The sequence below is a fragment of the Tachysurus fulvidraco genome, chromosome 26 (assembly GCF_022655615.1).
Source record: "Tachysurus fulvidraco isolate hzauxx_2018 chromosome 26, HZAU_PFXX_2.0, whole genome shotgun sequence".
Classification (NCBI taxonomy): Eukaryota; Metazoa; Chordata; class Actinopteri; order Siluriformes; family Bagridae; genus Tachysurus; species Tachysurus fulvidraco.
The window spans coordinates 11,626,641-11,650,089 of record NC_062543.1 but is presented as its reverse complement, the minus strand read 5'-3'; the positions used below and the strand labels follow the sequence as shown (position 1 = coordinate 11,650,089).

General features: G+C 41.0%; 1 protein-coding gene across 1 annotated transcript in view; it reads left to right on the top strand.

Annotated features, from left to right (window-relative positions):
* Window positions 1–23,449, top strand: part of LOC113663341 (double C2-like domains, beta) — a 64,610-nt gene that overhangs the window by 5,756 nt on the left and 35,405 nt on the right. The window contains exon 2 of the mRNA XM_027178576.2: window positions 18,284–18,363. Coding sequence (XP_027034377.1) covers window positions 18,284–18,363 — 80 coding nt within the window. The remainder of the gene's footprint in view (window positions 1–18,283; window positions 18,364–23,449) is intronic.

The following is a 23,449-nucleotide window of genomic DNA, read 5'->3' as shown; positions in this document are numbered from 1 at the left end:
TGCTAGACTACTAGGAAGTGTCCTTCTGTTTTTCACCCCTAATCAAAAATAAACACAAAGACAAAAAAAAACCAAGTGGTTAGTAATGCTGGGAAAAGTCGTTTGAATTCCATATTAATAATGATTTTTTTTTAATGAATATTTCTGCTTGACTGGTTCATTTCTCAAGCAGCTGGAGAGTCACGTGGGCTTTTTTTTAGTCTTTATCTTTCGCTGAAATTACACCAGACAACCCGAAGGTGCTAACAGATACAGATGCAGGGGAAGGGCATGACGAGGAGGGTGGGGGAGGGGAATTGTGAAAGATTCAAGGGGGGGAGGGGATTTCAGGGATTTCCTGAAAGCAAACCTGAGTCTTCTGTGGAATCCTATTAAGCATCTATCTACAAGCTGTCAGCTGATAATGAAAAGAACAGACCACATTTACTTTACGTTATTGGCCCTGGGACTGCGCCGGGTGTGTGTGTGTGGGGGGGGGGGGTGCTGTATGTACTGATGCACTTCTGTATGCCTGAGGATACACCATGTACAGCACCAAGCCTGGTCTTCCCTGGAAACAATCCACCAAGCATTCATTCATATCCCTCTCTCACGCTTTTTCCCTTGCTTTCTTTCTCGTTGCCTTTTCTCTCGCTATTCTCTGTAAGAATACCACATCCACCACTTGCACTAGCCATTCATGGAGCATGCTCTTATCCTCACTGCTCTCGTGCCTTCTGTAACACGTTTCGGTCCGTTTCTTGGCCGGCGACTGACAGGTGTGAAGGATTCACAACGGCTCTTTACCGATGACGAGCGTCGTCATTTTCTCATCGCGAGCTCATCACTCTTTTTCAGGTTACATCAGGCTTTAGTCGCTCTTTAAAAGCATACTTATTTATTATTATATTAAGGCAAAAAAAATAAATCATTACGTTATTTCCTTTTAAACACACTAATCCCTGCTTATTTCAAATTTCCTTTCAAGCCATTTCAAGATATTAGAGTCTACTCTTACAGTAGCTCTACTTTTTTCATTTCCCTATACCACGAAGCAGTACAATACTCCATGACACAAACAGCACTATTATCTTTTTACTGCAGCCTTGTGCCGAGACTCGGGATTTACTCACTAAATACTCGAGTAGGTAATGAGTCAGATGAGAACTAGCATGCTGTAAACAAGAGTTTGGGGTGGGGTGGGGTGTTGAAACGGGTGTTCAAAATACGAACACGCACTTAAACGTTTAAGGGTTACTAAGGCTGTGTAACCACGAGGAGATTATTTAAGACGTGTAATCACTTCATTCAGAAGAAAACGATTCGCTGTTTAACCCAATCTCCAATCCGATTGGTCCGACAGTATGTAATTATTGTCTATCGAGGTATTCGTTCTTAACGCTAACCTTGATCTAACACGTTGTTGTTCCTATGGTAATCGTGACGTGTACGGCAGATGCTCCACATAATCTAAGTCTAATAATCTAAGAAGAACGTTTTCAAAACATCTGGTTGTTTAGCAACGTTAAATGTATAAGTGTTGATTTGGTGTCTACTGTAACAGCTCATGCGTAGGGACTTTTTTTTTCGTTATTTAACAAATAAATACGTCGAAACGTAGTAAGTTGCAGGTAAAGGAGTCTCCAGTTTCAGAGCTTGTTTTGTAAACAGGAACTTTCTCAGCTTTCGGCAAAAGCTGCCAAACGTACAGTATTTCCCCCCCTACATTATAACAGGAAGCTGTCTCTGTAAAAAGGATTTATACAGTAAGTTATGGTTTGTGGGAAAGTTGCTGTGGCGTAAGAGAAATAACCCACTAGCACATGGCAACCAGCTATAGACATCATCTAAATAGCCAGAGTAGAGTGAGTACACGTATGTTTAGCAATAATAAAAATAAGAACGTTTCTTCTTCCCACGCTCATTGTCTATCTGTGTTTTGCGATAGGATCAGGTCTGATTTCGCACCATAAGCTACACAGCCACAGAGAGTGCCGACATAAAACCTCCACACAAGAGACAAGCCCAAGAGCTTTCAATTTTCAGCCAAGAAGCACATCCTGTGATGGCTGATAAGCATCCCGCCGCCACGATTTAAAGACACTCGCATTACTTAACGCGGACGTTCTGCTCCCCACGTTCAATCTGTGGATTAAGGTCATCCAAGAGAGGCTTTCGGCGCACGCATGCAGAGACGAAGGGGCGGGTGGCACATGTGCGTGGGATTGCCCACTGTTTTCACCAGCTAGGTGTTTTGTTGTGTCTCCGAGAATCGACACATCACCTAAACACCGTGGGCTAAAGCAGGACGCCTGCCAGTGGCCATTTCTCCACCGTCTTTGTTTGCGTTAAACCTCACTTTATGTGGTGTGTACGTTTAGAGACACTTTGAGTTTCAAATTTCATGCTTTCACTTCTTCATTTGTCACTAATTGTTATAACACAGGCTGCTTTCTCTCAAAGCTTATGCGGCGCTACTTTTTATCATTTCCAGATTGCTCTCATCTCTCTGTGATGCCTAATAATTTTTACATTTTTGCTCCATTTTCAGACCTCTTTATTCCTGGAACTGTCCCCAGCTGGGCTTTTACTGATCACTCGATTCACATGAGCTTCCCTCGCTAATCTGTTTTCTGCTTTAGTCAATCCCACTGGAGCTTGAGCCAGGCACGGGTCTATGATAGATCACACAAACACACACACACACACACACACACACACACACACACACACACACACACACACACACACACACACACTTCTACCATTAAATACTTTAGACCAAGAATTACATGTGCACTTATATTTAGAAATCGAGTTGATTCACTTACGCAGCGGTTCATCTGTAAATGCTAATTTGGCTAACAATGAACGATGGCCAATTAGCATGCTGCAGTTTGTATAATGCTAACATACCCACAGTTAGACGTTTGTTCTGTTTTAAAGATGTATTAAGGATTTATATTTCTGTTTTTACATCGTATCAGTTTAACTTACCTTCCACCTCACTAGAGCATGTGCCAATACAAAACAAAAAAGAAACACAAAACTATTTTCCTTGGACTGAGAAAAGCAAATGTTTTCACTCAGACCTGATTAGTAATAAGGCAGGCGATGAACATTATTCCAAGAACATGGAGAGTTAAATTAGGCTGTTAGAAACAACTAAATTTGCCCAGTTTAAAAAAACAGACTATCTATTTAAGAGCGATTATAAACTGAAGAGATGTAGCCGAGGTTGAGGAACAATCAGAGTACCCAAAAAGTAACTACAGTACGTAAGTGAACTAGAAAGTCTATAAACCGTGTACACAGTCACAAAGCATGAGGAGATATCGTACATTAAGTAATCTAAATTATTAGCATAATAAATTAAGCCAGAGCTACTTACTGTATGAAATGTAAACATTGTATGCTGTACAGTTATTGTCATAAGGGGAAGTGTTGAACATATAATACAAGGACTAGCAGAGTCTGATATCAGTACTATCCATTAATCTGTGATAGTGGCAGGGGTGGGTCTAGAGGCGGGGCCACAGGGGCCATGGCCCCTGCTGAAATCTGATTGGCCCCTGATTAACCCCTGTTCCATCAATCGTCGACGAGAAGAGCAAGCGGAGAATTTTTCACAACGATCACATATGCAATTCCACCCCCAAACATTTGGCGGCACTCGAGCGTTTGAAAAAGGAATGACTGCCGAAATGTATTTGCACCGTACTGAATAAATTATTTTGTGTGCTTGAATGTAGCCTATACTTGGCCCCTGAATGTAACATGTGGCCCCATAATGGCCCCTGTTACAGAAAAATCCTAGAACCGCCACTGGATAGTGGTGATGGTATTGGTTGGTATGTTTTCCCTTTTAGGCCACACCCACTTTGGGTGGTATGTATGTAAGTCGAAACAATTCAAATAAAATCTGTCTTTAGTGCAATATCCTCCGAAACGGGAAACATTTACCTAGAAAAATGCCAAATTCTGTTCATTCAGTGAAATCTCTCTCTCAAGAAGTGACATCTTCATCGAGACGAACTAAAACGGTGCTCTAAACGCTGTAGCCATAATCATGTGTACTGTAAACACACTTCACACACACACAATGAAGAGGGACCGCATGCAGAGCAACACCAGCCTGGATGTGTTTAGCAGCATGCCTTTTTTCTCTCTCAACGGATCATAATTATAACAAACGCCATGCCGGAAATTCACTAAATCCCTCATTTGCATTTCCCATTTTCCAGCTTTTTTAGACCGTAAGCAGATTCTCAGTGTGAGAGTCTCTTTTATACATGGCTTAGAGAGCTCATTCATGGTTTAGAGGGGAAAGTCTTGGTTCAATCTGTTCCTAGAGTATATATTGTGTCCATCTGGACTTTCATGTAGGGTACATTATCCTATAATACGCCGATTTTGCTGTCCCACCAGACATGGCATTTACTGCACTTGCTGTAAGCACGTTGAATATTTGGGCTTTGGGTCACTGAAGGGTGCTTAAAGACGCTTTAATTCAAGTTTGTGTCAAAGGTTAAGGATACCATACTGTAGATTGTAAGGTTATTTTTAGGAACATGGTACATGTGTGCGGTTGGAAGGGATGTCACGACTTGCCTCACTGAAATTACAGACCTTTGCCTCACCCTCACTGACCACTGACTATGAGACTCAGGTAGGTAATGGGAAGATTTTATTGGTCGTATTTCTACCCTGATTCTACCATACATCATTTGGATGTATTTTTCAATATTATATATATAAAAATATAAAATATATATTTTTTAATTTTCATGTCTTTATGGTTTTTTTTCCTAATGACACCTAATTCAAACATAAACAGAGGTGAAAGCATTAGCAGTTTAGCTCGAGGGTTTACCTAGCTGAAGAAAATGGCTATGAAAAGAATAAACAATGCCAATTCACTGAATGAGAAAGGACACAGAAATCTGAACCACAATCCCCACTTTGGCAGAACAATAGAAAACAAGGGCTGGTTGTTTAAAGCATAATACAGTGATCCCTTGTTTATCGCGGTTAATGGGGACCGGAACCCCTCGCGATAGGTGAAAATCCGCGAAGTAGGATTGGCCCTAAGTTTGACCTTTTCACTGATGGTCATCATCTTCCTCTTCCTCTTGGGCTCACTAGAGGAATCTTTCGCAGGGGCACGGCACTTAGGAAGCATTGTAAGGGCTTAAGGAAAAGTTAATTTCGAACACAATACGCGAGACACAGTTGACCGCGTGAACGAGAGTGGCGAGATACAACAAGGGAAGAAGCTGGGAGAGGATGCGATGATGCGCAGCCAATCAGCTCAGATCTCACGCCGGGAACCAATCATGTGCCTTGTCTGAGTGCCCGTGGGTATGTACAAAGCCTCTTTGTCTGGCATCCTGGGAAAACGTTTTTATTGTTAATTTTCGATGAATATTTTTGAAAAATCAGCGATGCACTGAGGCCGCGAAACTTGAACCGCAACGTGGCGAGGGATTACTGTATAGAATTTGTGTGGCAAAATTTAGGTTTCTTTCCAGCTCATACCATTTTTACTGTAATGTTAAACAGGGACCTTTAGGGATTTAGTGAGATTTCAGTTCCATCATTAGTTTTTGATCTCAGTGAAGCATGGTGGTGGTAGACTCCTGAAGACTTTTGAAACCTGAGATAGCGGTGAATCTTCAATTCGTTTCAAAGGACCTTGTTCCCCTGACGCTATCCAGTTCTCTCGAACAGCTGTTCAGCAACGATAAGAGAAGAAGATTCAAACTGCACTCTCATAACCTCACTACTTATTACCCATAAATTTCACAGAGACCTTCCTGACCTCTTCTGCCATCCAAATAGCAATACCTGGCTCTCCATATGAAGTCATTTTTTACTTTTATTCTGTCCGGCTGCACTCCGGGATGTAATTTGGGGCAGCTCAGCAACACGCTTGCAGAGCAGGAAGGCTACATCCTGTTATTTTACCTCTTTGTTATTCACTGCCGCTGTTTGAGTTGCAGCAGCGCTAGTCTTCCGGACGGCTTTAAACACTCAAGCATTTTGGATTAAATGCAGAAAGAGCCCAGGTGAATCCGAGTGGCAGAAAAAGGCTGTCGAATAGGTGCATTTCCAGGATTTATGAAAATTCACACCAAATATTTCTTCTATAAATAAATCACAACATTCAGTTTCAGCATATTGAGAGCGTTCATCTCATCTTAATCTAAACAAAGATGAGTCATTTATTGTTGTTCAGGCAGGTCGTAAGCAGGCGCACTTCCACTTAACGTCCCACTCTTAGCTTTTATTCTTTATGAGTCACAGAGCCACAAGTGTTCCAGGGAAACCACATTTGTAATATCGCACTCAGTCTACTGGTGTGGACTAACATTTAATGGCCCGTTTGCCACTTCTAAGTCACCGTGACTCACCAGTCGGCACTCGGTTGTACAAGTGTCAGGGCAGAACGGTGCTACTGTCGGTGTTTGGACCTTGCTATATCCCTGCACAACGATCTGATCTCCCCTTCAGCCACAGCTCACAACCTTGGGGTAAACATGGACAATCAACTGTCCTTTTCCTCTCATGTTGCTAATGTGACTCGCTCATGTCGGTTTCTTCTCTACAACATTACAAGGATTCCGTCATTTTTGTCCACACAGGCTGCTCAGGTACTTGTTCAATCTCTTGTCAATTCAAGACTGGGCTACTGCAATGCACTGCTGGCAGGTCTGTCTATGAACGCAATCCGTCCTCTGCAAATGATCCAAAATTCAGCTGCACAGTTTGTTTTCAACCTGCCTAAATTCTCGCATACCAACCCACTGCTTCGATCCCTCCACTGGCTTCCAGTAGCTGCATGCATCAAAACATTGATGCTGGCCTACAAAGCCAAAAACAGACCAGATCCCTCTTACCTCAAAGCCCTCATCACTCCTCATACTGCATCCCGCACCCTCCGATCTACCAGCTCTGCTCGACTGGTTCCACCATCTCTCAGGGTAAGAGGCAAGTATACTACAAGACTATTTTTTGTTCTAGCACCAAGGTGGTGGAATGAACTTCCGCTAGGGGTCCAGACTGCTGAGTCACTGGCTAATTTCTTATTCAGAAAAAACTTCAACTAGCACTTCTTTCCCTATCTTCTGCATTTATTTAAAAAAAAACTTTTGAAACTTTTTACTGTAACTATAAACAGTGTTTTAAACTCATGGTGTCTTAAGTATGCAACCTAGTGAACCAGCATTAATGTATCCAATGAGAGAGATTTATGCACTTATGTATGGCGCACTGGATAATGGCGTCTGCCAAATGCTGTAAATGTAAATGGTTAGGACCGATATGTCTGTCCATGCCTTCTCTTATTCACCAGGCTTATTCATGAGGAGTTGCCGCCTCACTCGAATCCTATATTTGCTTTAGGGTCTGTGGTCAGATTTAAACCTAAAGTGGGCGTGGCCTCCTTCAGATCTCAGCTACAATGCACTAGCCATGCACATGGGTTTGCTTTGTTTTTGAAAACAAAATTGGTTTTATTTTCCTAGTAGCTTAATTGATACCATGTGACCCTGAAACATAAGAATAACAAAAATAGAAATATTGATTAAGAATAGAAATCACTTCATACTGAAATGTCTGTCCGAACAGATTCCGCGTCAAATACAGAATCCTTGCCGTAAGAATCAAAATTGAATTAAAGTAAAAATCTAAAATAAATATAGTCAACTACTGAAACATTTCATTGCCTTAAGAATTGAAATTGTATCGTATTCTAACAGATTCAGTGGTCTCGAATAGTAAACATCAAATACTTGCCTTAAGAATCAAATTAACATCTTGTCAGATTTAGCGGTATTGTCAAATATCTGGAAGTGTTAAATCTGTCTGGAGTGTTAAATCTGCCCCTCACCTTCTAATAAACTTTTAATTAGCCGCTTTGTCCAAAACCAAAAAATAATCATGTGTTAAACGAGTGTCATCTTATAAACCATCTTGATCTTAACACTAATTAGCCCTAACGATATAAATGTCCTCTTCAGAAGGAGACAGCAACCTATTGCTGTGTGTGTTTTTTTTTTTTTGTTTAGTTTTTTTTCTTGGTGAAAGGCTGTTAGGCTGAGGCTGACAGTATTTGCTGTCTTCCATCTCCCTGCAGAAGAGAGATAAACCTACCACACTCCCTTCCTACTCTCCAATCCTCACTTCCACATTTCCACTTTTATCCCGATCTCGGACCGTTATCCCTACCATGCACATCCCTAATCTTATCCATTATAAGATCGCAATCCTGCGAATCTCGGGTCTCAGAGTTCTTAGTTCGCCGCCTCCTCGATTTCTCCAACCACAGAATGAATGTCTGTCATTCGTCATGTAGTGCAGAACAAAAGCCCATGGTTGAATTCGTCTGATGAGGCAACACCTGCACAAAAGAAACAGCTGGAGTTATCTTTTATGTATATACAGGACAAAGCCATGTCCTCTCCGAAAGTATTGGAACAGCAAAGACAACTTCGCGCCTGACATCTTTTGTTTGAACCCTCTTATTTTTCAAGTGACCAAGAACTAAACAATTGACAGACAGCTGTTGCCCAGGTGTGGCCTGTTAGATGAACATTTAATAGCTCTGAATGTCTAGTCTTGTCTAATGCCCTGACTTTTGCCTTTTGCAAGTTAATTTGATGTTAAAATGGATAAACCATGATGTAGACCAGAGAGCTGTCTATGGGAGAGCAGCAGAGGCATTGCACAAGCACTGGTACAGGAAAGAGAAAGAAACTGGTGTTCTAAAAAAGCAGGTATCATACAGGTTGGCTCAAGAAAATGACAGTACTTCATGAGAAATCTTGTGACAGCGGTGAAGTAAAACCCACAAACGAAATACAGAGATGGGGAAAAAAACAAAACAAAGAAAGATGTAATTCTATCCAAGTGATACAATGGCCAAAGTATGGCGAAAGAAAGGATCTTCTTACGGTTCCGAATATACAAGCTCATATGTGTAACATGGTGGTGGTTCCATGTCTTGGGCTTGCATGGCTGCTTCTGGAATAGGTTCACTGATAGTGGGACTCATGAATTTAGAAATCTACAGAACAGTCTGTCCAAATTTATAAGAGAAATGCATCCCCGATCTAATTGGGACAAATTTCGACATACAGCAAGACAATGAGCTAAAATGTACAATAAAAGACTTTATCTGGGGAAAATAGTAAGGTTTCAGACTGGATCACTCAATCACCAAACCTCCTGAAGGCTGAAACCCCTCTGAAACAGACCACATCTGGAAAAGCGGGAGTTTTATTTTTACTACAAAATGCAGTCTACTTATCATCAGTTTTTCATCATAGAGCCTGAGAATGAAATAGTTCATTTAGAAACAAAATTGGTTCTATTTTCCTAGTAGCTTAATTGATACCATGTGACCCTGAAACAAAAAAACCCGTTGTGGATTAATGGGTACAGTTTGGAGCCCAGGCTGCTTCAAACATCTGGATTTGAGAGTTGCTTAACTTTAAATTTAATCGCGTCAAAATTCTTGAAACGTACAGTTTGTCTAGTTACAGTGCTTACGAGACAGGAAATGTAATGGCTTCTGCATCTCCTTCCTTCTACTATTACTACTCTCATAACACTTTCAGGGAATTAATGCTGCTCGAAATGATTAACATCCAGTCTTTGTTCAAAAAAATGTATATTCTTTGTAAAATATTTATTGGGCTTAAGTGCTAATAAGAAATAAGAAGTTGCGTATGATCCAGTGCATCATTCTCCAAAGAGAGAACTCTGTCAATGTTCGAGCTCTCATACAAATGTCTCCTTTCGTGCCTCTTTGAATTCGGAGTCTGTTTAGTACACCGTGCTAGTGTGAGGTTGACTTTTGTGTGATTAATAATAGATCCTGTTTCTTTTTAGTTCTTCGCCTGCTTTTCACTTCCACACCTTCTGAATCAAACTGTAGTCTAAAACATCTTGGGGTTTTTTTTTTTTCTTCTTCTAAATTTGGCCAATTGCATGGAACCACGATAGAGAACGACTTTTCAAAACAGCAGGGGAAAAAAAGCACTTTCCATCTTGAACCCCAAAGAATATTATAGTGTTAAAACATCCATGGAAGAAAATGACATTGGCCTTTCGGTGAATGATTCTTTCAGTGCCACATCCATCACTTCACCGGGCACCTGTAGTGCAAAATAACCTTGACTCATAAAAAGAAAGTACTCCGTCAAATTGCTGCTGAATATAGCAGGGATATTTAAAGAGTCGTGACTCTGTGGACTGAAATGAGAATTGGGAATTTCTATAGAGATGTACTGTATGCTGCACGTGTTGGGCAAAAATGGAGAGAGAGAGAGAGAGAGAGAGAGCAAGAGAAAGGCACACCATGATGACGAAACAGTGAACTTGAGCGGGGAAAAAAATAAGAGCAAAGGATGTTTTCCATGTCCACTAAACCACACTTAGATCCAAACGTTCAAGAGATTCGTTCCTAAAATAGTCACCACCTCTCAGCAGAATATTTTATTCTTCATACCCAGCCATCTACTTACTAATAAACGCAAACCAGTCAACAGATTTCAATTTCCAGCGAGTCGTTTTCAATTATTTCCACCCAGCACTTATTGCCTGGGCAGTTTGCTTTTAACATAGCAGCAGGGACTCCGAACCTCAATTTCCCTTTCTACCATGTTTCCATGTGTATCTTTTTTTTTATCCGTTCTTCCTTCATCTACCAGTGTACTCGCCCCGCCCCCTCTGATTATCTCCGCAGCTTGGGTCTGGCTCGCTTTATTTGATGACATTGGAACGCTGTCGGATTACGTCGGCTCTCTTTGAGCGCTCGGGCGGAGAACTGCACGAATCGTTTCAGAGTCTCTTCACTCATCCCCCGCTGCGACGGCCACGATTTTACTTTACCGTCATGCTGACTGCCTTCACAGAGCCGCAGCTCCCGCATGTCGCAGGAACCCTGCATAACATGCTACATGTAGCTCTCTGACTGAACAGCTGGAAGTCTTTATTTCTCCACACGACAAGTAAACATTATAGGAAGAGCTGCTCTCATATTTGGTGGCTGTGGACCACCAAAATCATTGTGAGCCTCCTGGAGGTTCTCACAAAGTCTCTCCACTTTTCACGAACTGAGCATTTGTTCTAAAACCGGTGAAAATTCATAACTTGAATAAATTTACACCCATATTGCCATTGAGCAGAAATGTAAATGGTTAGAAAGTGATTAATTGGACAGTTAAGTGCTTGAATGCAGTCTTGTTTATCACATAGTATTTGTAAACCCCTGCCAATGGGTTATTGGCCAGTGTTCTTGTTCTGAGATCCTCACATCACACAGCAAGCATCTTTAATTCCCATCGATGCCATTAATCACAAGAATGCCCATCATTCTTCAGCCAGTGTTTCCAAATAGCTATTTGTTTCTGATTCGGAAACGACAGATGCTACATAGATGCTAATGACTAGAAAATGTTCAGTTGTCAATTCAGAAGTGTAAACATTTCTACTTAGCAAATGAAAACGTTTCTTTTGTCAGCGGTTCATTTTATCAATCGGTTATTTTGAGAGAGCAACCAATTGGAAAGAAAAGATTGTTTTGATAGATAAAAGCTGGTAATCTGTTGAATTTTGTGCAGTCATGGGGTGGAATAGCTGTCATATTTAACTCCATATAGTTATTATTGCTCAAACTAATCGAGGCTTATTGGGGACGCATTCACGCTGCCTCCGTTCAGCAGACAGACCTTGTTTCTTGTACGTTGGCCGACTAAAGCCCTATTCAAACGGGATTAGTTTTACATGGGGACGTGGAGTAAAGCAATTTTACCTCAGGACGTCTGTAATAGTAATTTTCCAATTCGCACGGGACAAGACATCTCAGTAAAACTAGCAGAAGTGGGAGTGGTAACTCGCTTTACACACCACAGTAACCTCCTTGTAGTCATGTGCGTATGACGTTGCTTCCTGTTTCAAGCGCCTCCATGCTTGCAAAACGCGCCAAAAAATGACGGAATTTTACCGTACATATTTACAGCGGGTCTTTTCGGACGGGATTAGTATTACCTGAGGTAAATTTTCCGGACCTTTTTACAGAAGGTAAAAGTCACCGTAATCTTTACTGACATTGTCCGTAGTGATTACCGAGATGGCACATTCAGACGGGACTAAAATCACAGAGAAGCTCTGGTAATAATTACTTTACCCCCACGTCCCCACGTAGAACTAATCCCATCCGAATAGGGCTTATGAATAAATAAAAAAAAAAACCTGATATACTGAACCCAGGCACAAGTATCCTGATCTATTTGTCAGCTTTTATCTATAGAAAACCCTCCATTAAGAATGGTTAAAAGCCTTGTCCAAAGTCTCCATCCATGGCTCCTGGTCAGATCTTTAGATTTTAAAGCTCGGGTCAAAATCTTAACTATCTTCTCTCTGTCAAGCCTAAAGTACATTATTGGTAATGGGTACAGAGTGAAGCCCTGCATCACTTAACTTCATAATTTCTCAGTAGCCACCGGTGATTAGAGACTTCTGAGATCTCCACACATTAACTGTAATTACGTCTATACTCTGCCTATACGTATACTTCCAGACGCGGCTGTATAGACGGACATAATTACGAGGGAAATAACGGCACACTTTTTCAAGCTAATGACACCTGCTGCATGCTCTCAAAAGCTGTAGCATCAATACAGAAATCATTAGAGGATCTGCACCAGCCTCAGACTCTAAACAGGCTCAACAGTGAACGAGACTAATGGAGGCTGGTGTAGTGTGACCGGTCTGAACCGCACAGGACCACAGAGAGTCTCTCTCTCTCTCTCTCTCTCTCTCTCTCTTTCCTGTTCTTTCTTTGCTGCACCTTTATCTTTCCTCTCAATCTAATCGCTCTCTATATGTTTTCCTTTTCTCTCCTTCTACCTTATTTTCTCTCCACAGTCTCAGTAGACTGTGACTCATTTGTCTGTTCCTTTGGGCAACGTTTTTACTTCCCGGCTCTTTTTTTTTCCCTTCTTCTTCTTATATATAAAGTGAGGCAGCGTAATTAATTTTCTCTTCATGCACCATATCTGCCCAGACCACTGCCACAGATTTCTTAAGTGCAGTTCCGGTTTCGAATGCATTCAAACCGCAGCAGTTGTCATTCCCAGTACTTATTACCTGTAATAATTATTCTGTATTTTTAACGCTTCCTTTACAATCTGGGTAAGGAAATCTGAACAGAACCAACAGGAAGTCAAGATCATGCACCTAATTATCAGACAATTGATAAAAAGGAAGTCCCTCAGGGTGTTTTTTGTGATTCTTCTTTTAAACGAGTTTATTTGATTTTGTAATATCAAAACTGCAAAATCCTGATAGGATTGAAGAGGGCGTTATAGTGAGTGTTGTTCTGTTTGAATCCCAAGGATGTCAGAGTCATTCATGGTCTGATATGACATACTCTCTTACCCTTGTCAATCATAGTAACACCAGCCAATCATGAGTGTCCCTGAGCTCATGTATGCGGAACAGGGCAGATGGCAATTTGTCACATGGTGCATTCAAGTCCTCTTGGAAATTTACGAAGTTAAATGCGTATAACACATATAACGCGTATAAATGCGTTAAATGAGTCGTAACGACGTGAGGGATTTTTTCAAGTTCCCAAATTGGGGGCGTGTAAGTAGGAAAACAAGGTGAAGTCTGTAGCTGCTGATAAATTTTTAATAAATATGTTTATATTTTAAAGACCCTTTTGGAACCTTTTGTGCACTGGAAACATTCCATTGATGTTAAAGGTTCTTCATAGAAACTCGCATCCCGATAAAGAACCATTTAAGATCCTTTATTTTTAAGCGTGCAGGAGGACTAGATAGGGGAGAGCTGGGTGAGTGAGTCAGTGCGAATTGGCAGATGTTAACTGTGTGAACATCAGGTGAAAATAGGTTATTAATAAAATTATTAAAACAAACATAACCTTAAGATGTCCTACGCTATGGCCGGGAAACTGGCCAAGATGATATTAACAGTCATCAAGGACACGATGAAAAGTTTTGATGTCGTCTTGGCCGGTTTCCAGTTTCCAGTCTAGTTGTCTTCTTGCACACGAAGCTTTGCTTCTCATTTTATTTCCAAATTCTAGAATGAAATAAAATAAAATATGAAATAAAATTCTCATCCCCTATCTTTATGCCTCTCCAGAGTTCACCCTATAGAAAGCCTACTGTACTGTCCCTCTCACGCAGTGTCTCAGTTACATCAACGACCTCAAAGTTTCTTTAATGAGGATCTTAGTATAGTCTAGGAGGAGTATCTCCCACACTAACACACACTGAAGGTCACGGCTAACACTCTCTCATGATGCACAATTAAGCCACATGATCCTCTGATTCACAGTATCTACTGCCAACAAGCTCTCTCTCTAGCTAATGACCGCACATTAGAGGGCCCAAATCACCACTCACTTTCATCCGCTCTACATCGATTTAGGCGTCATGTTGGGAGCCGACGAACCATACACACAGAGGCCGGCTGCAGATTTAACCGCTACAAATGTTTATTTTTCATCCACAGCCCACCGAACGTCACATTTTTTTTGACAGACCGACCATTCAAACAGCCTTCAGCTGATCAATATTCACAAAAGAAGAATAAAACCCATTTCTTCAGCCCTAAAACACGTGTAGGAGGAAACGCCAGATTCAGCAGATTCTTTGACGGAATGAGGCAGAGCGGAAAGTTATTCATAAGCTCCATAAACTTTTTTTTTTTACGACTTTTAGGTTAATATTAGGCTTGGAGTCCATGAAGTGTGCATAAAGTCTGCAGTAAATCTTTTAATAGGATTTTCAGTTTACAGTATAAATATAGAGCGGTGACAAATTTAAGGAAAATCCAGCATAAAGTGTAACAGCGAGCACTTTGTTCTTCCAAAAGATATTACTGCTGATGCAGACGAACGGTAAGGTGAAGGGTTTCGACGCACATTATTTTATATTATATTATATTCCGCAATCCATCTATCCATCTCCCTTATTTATGCATGTATTCATTTATTCCATTATTTATTCATTTTGTCTTTTTACATTCGGAATCGAGATTTATTTGTCACACCGTTATATACAGCGTACAAGTTTCAGACAACTGAAAAGATTAACATAATCTTTTGCCATAAAGTCCAAACTTTGAGTGTGACATTTTCATTTGTATTGCAAATCCATGCAACATCACTCAGATTCTCTCTCTCTCTCTCTCTCTCTCTCTCTCTCTCTCTCTCTCTCTCTCTCTCTCTCTCTTTCTCTCTCTCTCTCGGGTGCTGTGAGCACATATCACGTTGTGTTCAGGCCGTCTCGAGGTCACACTTACAAGGCCCGTGTTTACGATACGCTTAATCGCAGTGAAAGAAGGACCATCAAAGTGGCATGCGGTGTTAATTAAGTTTTTATGCAGCGTAATGGAACCGTGAGGAACGGGCAGCTGTCTTCTTTTTTATTCTTACGATAACAAATGTTTATATACTTTGTTTCTATTGAGATTTGTTTAAAAAGTCACTACTGTTTTGTTTAAAGAAAGCATAGCACGATAAGAAGCAGCACGGTCACTGGAAAGCTTTGAATAAGTTTAGCGGAACATAAAGGAAGCCCCATAACCCTGCTACTGTATGTATATTTCAGCAAGCTTTTCTCACCCCTGCTGAGGCTAATTCATTTATCATATTACTCGGAAATTCTGTCAGAAAACACAGCTTGGTGAATTCTTTAATACAACTGGGTTCAGGCAAATGCACAGAAACTAGTACAGAAAGAACTAGCATGCGCTCCGGCTGCATACATGTATATAAATGACCATGGGCTATGTTTGTCGCTTTGTTGAAAATGTTTGCTAGCAAAAAAAAACAATGAAATTTGTGCCTGATAGATGAGCTTGTTAAATTACAACAGCTCCTCATGTCCAATGAAAATTGCCGAAAGGCCCGCACTTGTCTTTGTTGATATTAAGTGTATTGACTTGAGAATATTAAATGAGTCAGCAGAAATGATCTTATTTGCATTCTGTATATTATTTTGTTCTCCTTTCTTTTTTGTTCTTGTATTTTGCTTTCAGCTGGTTGGAGTCTTTTTAAGATCGAATCGGATTATTAAAGCTCCGGAGAATGAGATGCTGTTTTAAAACATTGATGGGAGATCAAACTAAACAAGACGTGTCTGGTGTAAAGCTTAAAGCGCACTAGCTTACTCCTGCCCCAACAAGTCAAGTCAAGAAGCTTTTATAGTCATTTCAACCACATATAGCTGTTGCAGTACATAGTGAAATGAGACAACGTTTCTCCAGGATCAGGGTGCTACTGTACATAAGACAAAGACAGAGCTAGGACTTAGTAGTCCTAGCCACATAAAGTGCAACTGTGCAAACAGTGCAGGACAAGGCAGTGCAGGACAAGACAGTGCAGGACAATACAAACAAGACAGACAAGACAGTGCAGGACAAGACAGTGCAGGACAATACAAACAAGACAGACAAGACAGTGCAGGACAATACAAACAAGACAGTGCAGGACAAGACAGTGCAGGACAATACAAACAAGACAGTGCAGGACAAGACAGTGCAGGACAATACAAACAAGACAGTGCAGGACAAGACAGTGCAGGACAATACAAACAAGACAGTGCAGGACAATACAAACAAGACAGACAAGACAGTGCAGGACAAGACAGTGCAGGACAATACAAACAAGACAGACAAGACAGTGTAGAACAATACACACAAGACAGTGCAGGACAATACGCACAAGACAGTGCAGGACAATACACACAAGACAGTGCAGGACAATACAAACAAGACAGACAAGACAGTGCAGGACAAGACAGACAAGACAGTGCAGGACAAGACAGAAAAGACAGTGCAGGACAAGACAGACAAGACAGTGCAGGACAAGACAGAAAAGACAGTGCAGGACAATACAAACAAGACAGTGCAGGACAAGACAGACAAGACAGTGCAGGACAAGACAGACAAGACAGTGCAGGACAAGACAGACAAGACAGTGCAGGACAAGACAGTGCAGGACAAGACAGTGCAGGACAAGACAGACAAGACAGTGCAGGACAAGACAGACAAGACAGTGCAAGACAAGACAGTGCAGGACAAAAGACTGTGCAGACAAGACAGTACACAAAAGAGAGTAAACAAAAAAACAGCGCCGACCGACCGGCATCAATACTGTATGTAAATACTGTAAGCTCAGACAATACTGCGTGCAGTAATACTAGAATGAACACAGTTTCAACACAACAGCTACCGACTAAAGAAGGTCGGGCAAATATGTATATACTTCTCCCAAGACTCATGAAGCCTGCATTCACGACGTTCTTTACAAAATACGCCATCCCTTCCACCCAGAGGTCTCTGACCGTCTTGCAATCTTGTTTTGTCTGTGAGTCTAGCAGAATCAGATTTAGTGAAATTGGAACCACATTGTGTGTTTTTTAATATCTGACCTTTCCACCCAGTGAACACTTTTTAATAATAACTTTGATAATAAAAGGTTGTGAACCGTGGTGGTCTCCGGAGTGTGTTTTCAGCTCTGTATTGTAGAGTACAGTACTGTTAAGGTCAGACTGTAAGGAAAGAAATCTGATTCTGCATCTGTGTAGGAGTAAAGCCTTAGGTGTCTCTCAGTGCGGAGGACACGGCATTGCTGTGAAGAACTCCAACTCCATATGATCACTGTAGGCCTCCTGCTTGGATACATTCTTCACCAGCTCTCATTCTGATCCCCACACAACAGGGGCAATTGAAAGGCTGTGCTCTGCAATATGGCTCATGGCTTGTGCCATAAGCCATAATAAGACTATTGACCATCGTGTTTTGAACAATTTCTCAGTGGCCGCGGTGGGCACCGAAGGTCATTTAAAGGAAGGAAAGGAAGGGAGGGAAGGATATTTGGAAGGATGGATGGATAGAAGGAAAGAGAAAGAAAGAAAGAAAGAAAGAAAGAAAGAAAGAAAGAAAGAAAGAAAGAAAGAGAAAAAGGCATTGTATTTTTTTGTACTAGTTTCAGAAGCACTTACAATGAAAATATAATCATATCGAGCTGAGCTTCGGTTATCAATTCCTGCTGTCCATCAAAACTCTGCTCGAGTCCTCGGGCTAAAGCACTGGAGCATGAACACTGTTTTCTTCTTTGATTTCTACCAGCTGTACTGTAATAGCTCATACCACTAGCACGGATCAAAAACGACAATTCAATGCTTGCTCACAAAGCTATATCAGAGGGTGCAATGTAATGCAGCATGGGTAACGTTTGCTATTTCTTCTCTCTTCACAGCCACTCTTGGCACTCTGGACTTCAGCCTGTTGTATGATCAAGAGAACAACGCTCTGCACTGCACCATCAATAAAGCAAAGGTAAGCAATGCCTTTAACTCTTAGACTGGGATTTATGGGATTCGAAGCCATAGAGCTTTCTAATCCTGGACTTGACTTTGGTGCTCGGACCCCTAAATATAATAAGTGTAAAGGACATTTTTTGAAAAGTTTTTCCATTAAATATACTTTAATAGTGGACATTTAAAAAAATAAAAAAATAATAATGATAATTTTTATGTCTTGCTGGCATCTAATTGTGTATTTCTTTTGCAATTATGAACTCGTGTGCCAAGTTTCAGATTTGTTCCTACAGGAATCACAGATATCAAGAACAATTAGAAAATAAATGAGTCATTGCTGCTGGAAGCTGTGAAACACTAATCGTACTGTAGGTTTCAAGGTACAAGGTTATTTTGTTCATTTATTATGAGGATTTAGTCTCAGTTTGCATACTCTGTTACTGTAGCTATCTAGCAAGAGGCAAAGTGACCGGAGACTGCAGACTGCTTAAGCTGCAACGTCAGCACAAGCACCACTTGCTTTGCTTGAAGGATTCATCAGATGGAGAAAGGGTGGCTTGGTGGTTGCTTTGCTCCAATGGCGTTTGACTGTTCAATTCTCACCTTTGCCCTCCATGTGCTTTGGGGGTTCCTCAGGGTTCTCCGGTTTTCTCCCCTAGACCAAAGACATGCATTATAGGCTGATTAGCATTTATAAATTGTCTGGATTGTGACTGTGCCCTGGGTTGGCATTCTGTCCAGAGTGTCCCCTGGCCTGTTCCCCGAGTCCCCTGGGAAAGGTTGCAGGTTCCCTCCGACCCTGCATTGGATAAGAGGTAAACAATATGGATGGACGGATTTGACATCCATCGGTGTATCTAATGTTTCTTATTTCCTCACACACAGTTTTAGTCCGATGCACTACCAGTAGCAAAGCACTGTATATTTTCATATACAGTACCAACATGCTCAAATGTCTATAGAAGCTTGGAAAGAAATCGAAGATATTGTTAGTGCCTGTTACGATTTGGTAATCTGCCATTGAAGTCAAGCTTACAGAGCTTCAGAGGTAAGTGGAGAACCCACTACTTTTTACAGTCGTAACAGCAATGCGATGCCTGTGTACTATCCAGAAACATATCAGCATTGCCTTGGGTTCCATAGAGCCAATAGAGCATTGCACGACCTTTTAAGATGGCTGAAAGTTCACTCATGAGACCAAGACTTAAGGGTATTTCCCCTGAAATCTAACAATGCTGTCAAGATCTCTCTCTCTCTCTCTCTCTCTCTCTCTCTCTCTCTCTCTCTCTCTCTCTCTCTCTCTCTCTCTCTCTTTCCCTCTCTGTCACTATCTGTTTCAGTTTGTGGGTATTTATTTGTGTTTATGTGGTAGAGATAATCAATATATAATGTTTCTATCTCATCAGAACTAGAGTGAAGGGATTTGCCCAAAACAGAACCCCATTCTTTCTTATCTGTGGGTAATAACTATAATATTAATCATATAATATACCTAATATTCAGTGAAACTCTGAACAACCATTGTGTAATGACGTGAAGGAAATAGAGCTACTCCGGGGAAATATTGGGCTTATTCCTAACTGCCAAATAAATCTACAATGTCTGTTGGAGGACACCTATATGACCAGAGCAATTACAGTGTGGTTTATCGTGGTGCCTTGAAGACATCCGTGACGTGCAATACCATGGGACAGTTGCTTTGGAGCCCAAGATATAATAATAAGATTATGTTCATTAAAGCACTGTAAGGTTTTTGTTTTTTTTAGAAAGCTGGGGTCATTGCAGAGGCTCATTCATGACACAACCCCAATAGCAGACAGTGTTAAGACCCATGCTCAAGGTCCAAACAATGGCAGCTAAGCAGTGCTGGGGCTTTAACCACTGACCAAGCCATTAACAAAGACACAAGCTAACAATCAAACAAGAAGGCTAAATTTCTGTATTTTGTTCTCACCATCCCTGTAAATTTACCTCTAGATTTTGATTGAATTAGAATCTGATTAATCAGCCCCTACTTTTCTTTCTTTCTTGTAGACAGGGCCATGCCGTTCGCGTGCTTGTTTACAAACTGCGACAATTAAAGCGGATTGCAGTCAAAGCATTAGCAAATGAGAGAGTAGATAATCACAAGTTTCGTCTGTTTTCGTACTCCGGAGAAAAGACAGACAGAGACTCTCCTCCCCTTCTCGCCTTCCTTTCTTTTGTTCTTTTTCTACATGCCGTTGTTCATTAGTCTTCTACCCTTTCCCCTCTTCTTTTCACACTTTATGGTTTTAAAGCCAGTAAGGATAAATAAAAGTTGTTGTTTTTATCTCTACAATAATTATTTATTCTAGAAAAGAAAAAGAAAAACATAATTATCAGTGCATTGCCTATACAATGCAACATACTGTACAGGAAGTACCATGAGAGACCATGAACTCCTTATAAAAAGGTGTTGATTCATGTTCTATAATAGCATCTCTGACAGTAATTTTTACAGGTTTTTATTAACACTCTCTTATTATTTTGTTGCTTTTCCATAGTAAATAGGTAAAGCTGAAAGTTTTTTCTCATGTATAAAAGTTACTTCATATAGAAGATACTTCATATCTGTAGCTATTTTTGTTTTTAGTTTTATTTTGTTACGACGCTGCCTTGTTACGTTCCCTATTTTACAGCCTGTCTAAATTCTGATATATTCGCTCCACTTCAGATTCACTGTTTCAGCCTCTTGTCTGAGATACAACGCTCAGCTAGAGCGAGAGCAAAGGAGTGCTTCTGGGCTGTGAAGATAACCTGAATGATTCTGCTTGGGTTGTTCTCTGCATTTGTGTTTAGAAACGATTTTATTTTAAAAGCGTAATATTTAGCGACGAGAGACGGCGCGTTCTATTTGTTTAACTTCCCATAGCATTTAATTACACAGTAATTCTGCTAGCATGGTTGAAAACAAAAGGACACGTTGTTATTATTCGTTTTATGTCGCTTTATAAAAGCCGACAGGCTATTTAATAAGTCAGCACTCATCTTCTGGAGTTAAGCTCCATATATTGGCAGGTCTCTTTGCTCAAGAAAAATTACATATTGGGTTATTTTGTTATCTTAAGAGCACAGACAAACCCTAAAGCAAACAGACCTATTTAGCATCCTCTGGTGAGTTATGTCCCGTGTGTGTGTGTGTGTGTGTGTGTGTGTGTGTGTGTGTGTGTGTGTGTGTGTGTGTGTGTGTGTGTGTGTGTGTGTGTGTGTGTGGAGTTGATGTGGTGCTCCCACTGGTAACACTCTACTCCTTACAGCTACTTCCGTTGCCTCATTGCCTAGTTAATATAACTCGGGTTTCATTCTACATTATGAAAGTAGTAGTGCTATATTTCCAAAACTTTGTTGGTTTATGTCCCTGATTAAATGATACACGATTCATCTGTTTAATGAGCAGAGCATAAACTTAGCATATACTTCACAACTGCCACGTGCAAGAAAGTATCTAGAATGGCGAAAAATAACAGGTGAGTGTGAACAAGGAAGCAAATGCGCAATGTGTGAAGTGGAGTGTGAGTCGAGTGGAGTGGTGAGAAAAACAAAAAACATCCAGAAACACCTTGTTGATGATAAAGGTCAAAGAAGAATGGACAGACTGATTTGAGCTGACAGGAAGGATACAGTAACTCTAGTAGCCTCTTACAGAACACAATATATTTCGAAAACCAGTAGGAGGATGGGCTACAACAGCAGAAGATTGTCACAACCAGGGTAGGAAGGAGACGGACCCGTACGCAGGACAGCTTCAAATTAAAGTTTAATAAATGATAAAGACAACACAGTAAAAGACGAGAAATAAAACAGTACAAATGACGACACTTAACAATGACTGACAATGACTAAGGTAACTTGACGTATCCGCGCTGCCCTTTTATATATGAAAGACAATGAGACACATTTAGGAACAGGTGTGGAGACGGGGAGGATCAGACGAAGGCGGGGCAGACACGTGACAACAACAACAATAACACATGGTCAAAAATCCGGGCTGATCCCTGACAAAGATTACAGTGAGTACCAGCCCTGAGAAATCTGTGGCTGCAGTGGACACCAAAAGGTCTATCATTAGAGGAGCTTCATCAGATAATCTGACCACATTATCACCCAGTCATTAGAAACAGCATGTTGCTTCTAACGTGTCATGGAGGGGGAAAAAAATAACCTCCTCACAAAAGTCAGCAAAATTTTACATCATCAAAGACAAAGCTCTGCTTGATCAGGACTGACCTTCAGCTTTTTTTTTTCCATATCCTCTGTTTGGTTTCAGATCTGTACCTCAGCCAAACAGCTGGCTTCCCAACCCCTGCCGAACAGCAGAGATAGATCGGGCTTCTCTTTGCCTACCAGCTGTTAATATTTCATTCGTAGTCCTCGGGCACGACAAGCCTATCGATTTATGGTGAAGCACAATCACTGGGAGAGCTCAGATTATTAACTGAACAAACAACAAGGGAAGAGTTTGATGACATTTCCTTTGGAATTAGTATCTTTTATTAAGTATGGTTTGAAATAGTGTCCTCTACCATCTGGTGTCATTATTAAATATTTGAAGGACTAATCAGGAATCTTCTGGGTTTGAATACAGCAGTAAAATATACTCAACATTTGCGTAGTCGTAGCGAACCAGTGACCCGCTTCCTGTAATACAAAAGCACAGCCTTTGATGTCATGTTATTTTGGCCATGAGGCAGTTGGTAAATCGACTCAAGATTTTTGGTAACAGACCGTTCAACACACAGATGAGGCACATCACGTATGTTATGACGTAGTTAACAATATGCTTTTTTCTATGCAGCCACCAAACCACTGGCTCAAATGATAGGGCAATAATGGCCTGCTGTTTCCGACTTGGTGTCTATTTACTGTTCCGTCACATGAAAATGGAAGAAAGGGGGGCCTTTATTATTGCCACATATACATTACAGCACAATGGAATTCTTTTCTTAACATACCCCAACTGAGGAGATTGGGGTCAGAGTGCAGGGGCAGCTATGATACATATAGCTGGGAGGGTTGAGGGCCTTGCTCAAGGGCCCAGCAGTGGCAGCTCGGCTGTGCTGGACCTTGAACCCCGATCTTCCGAT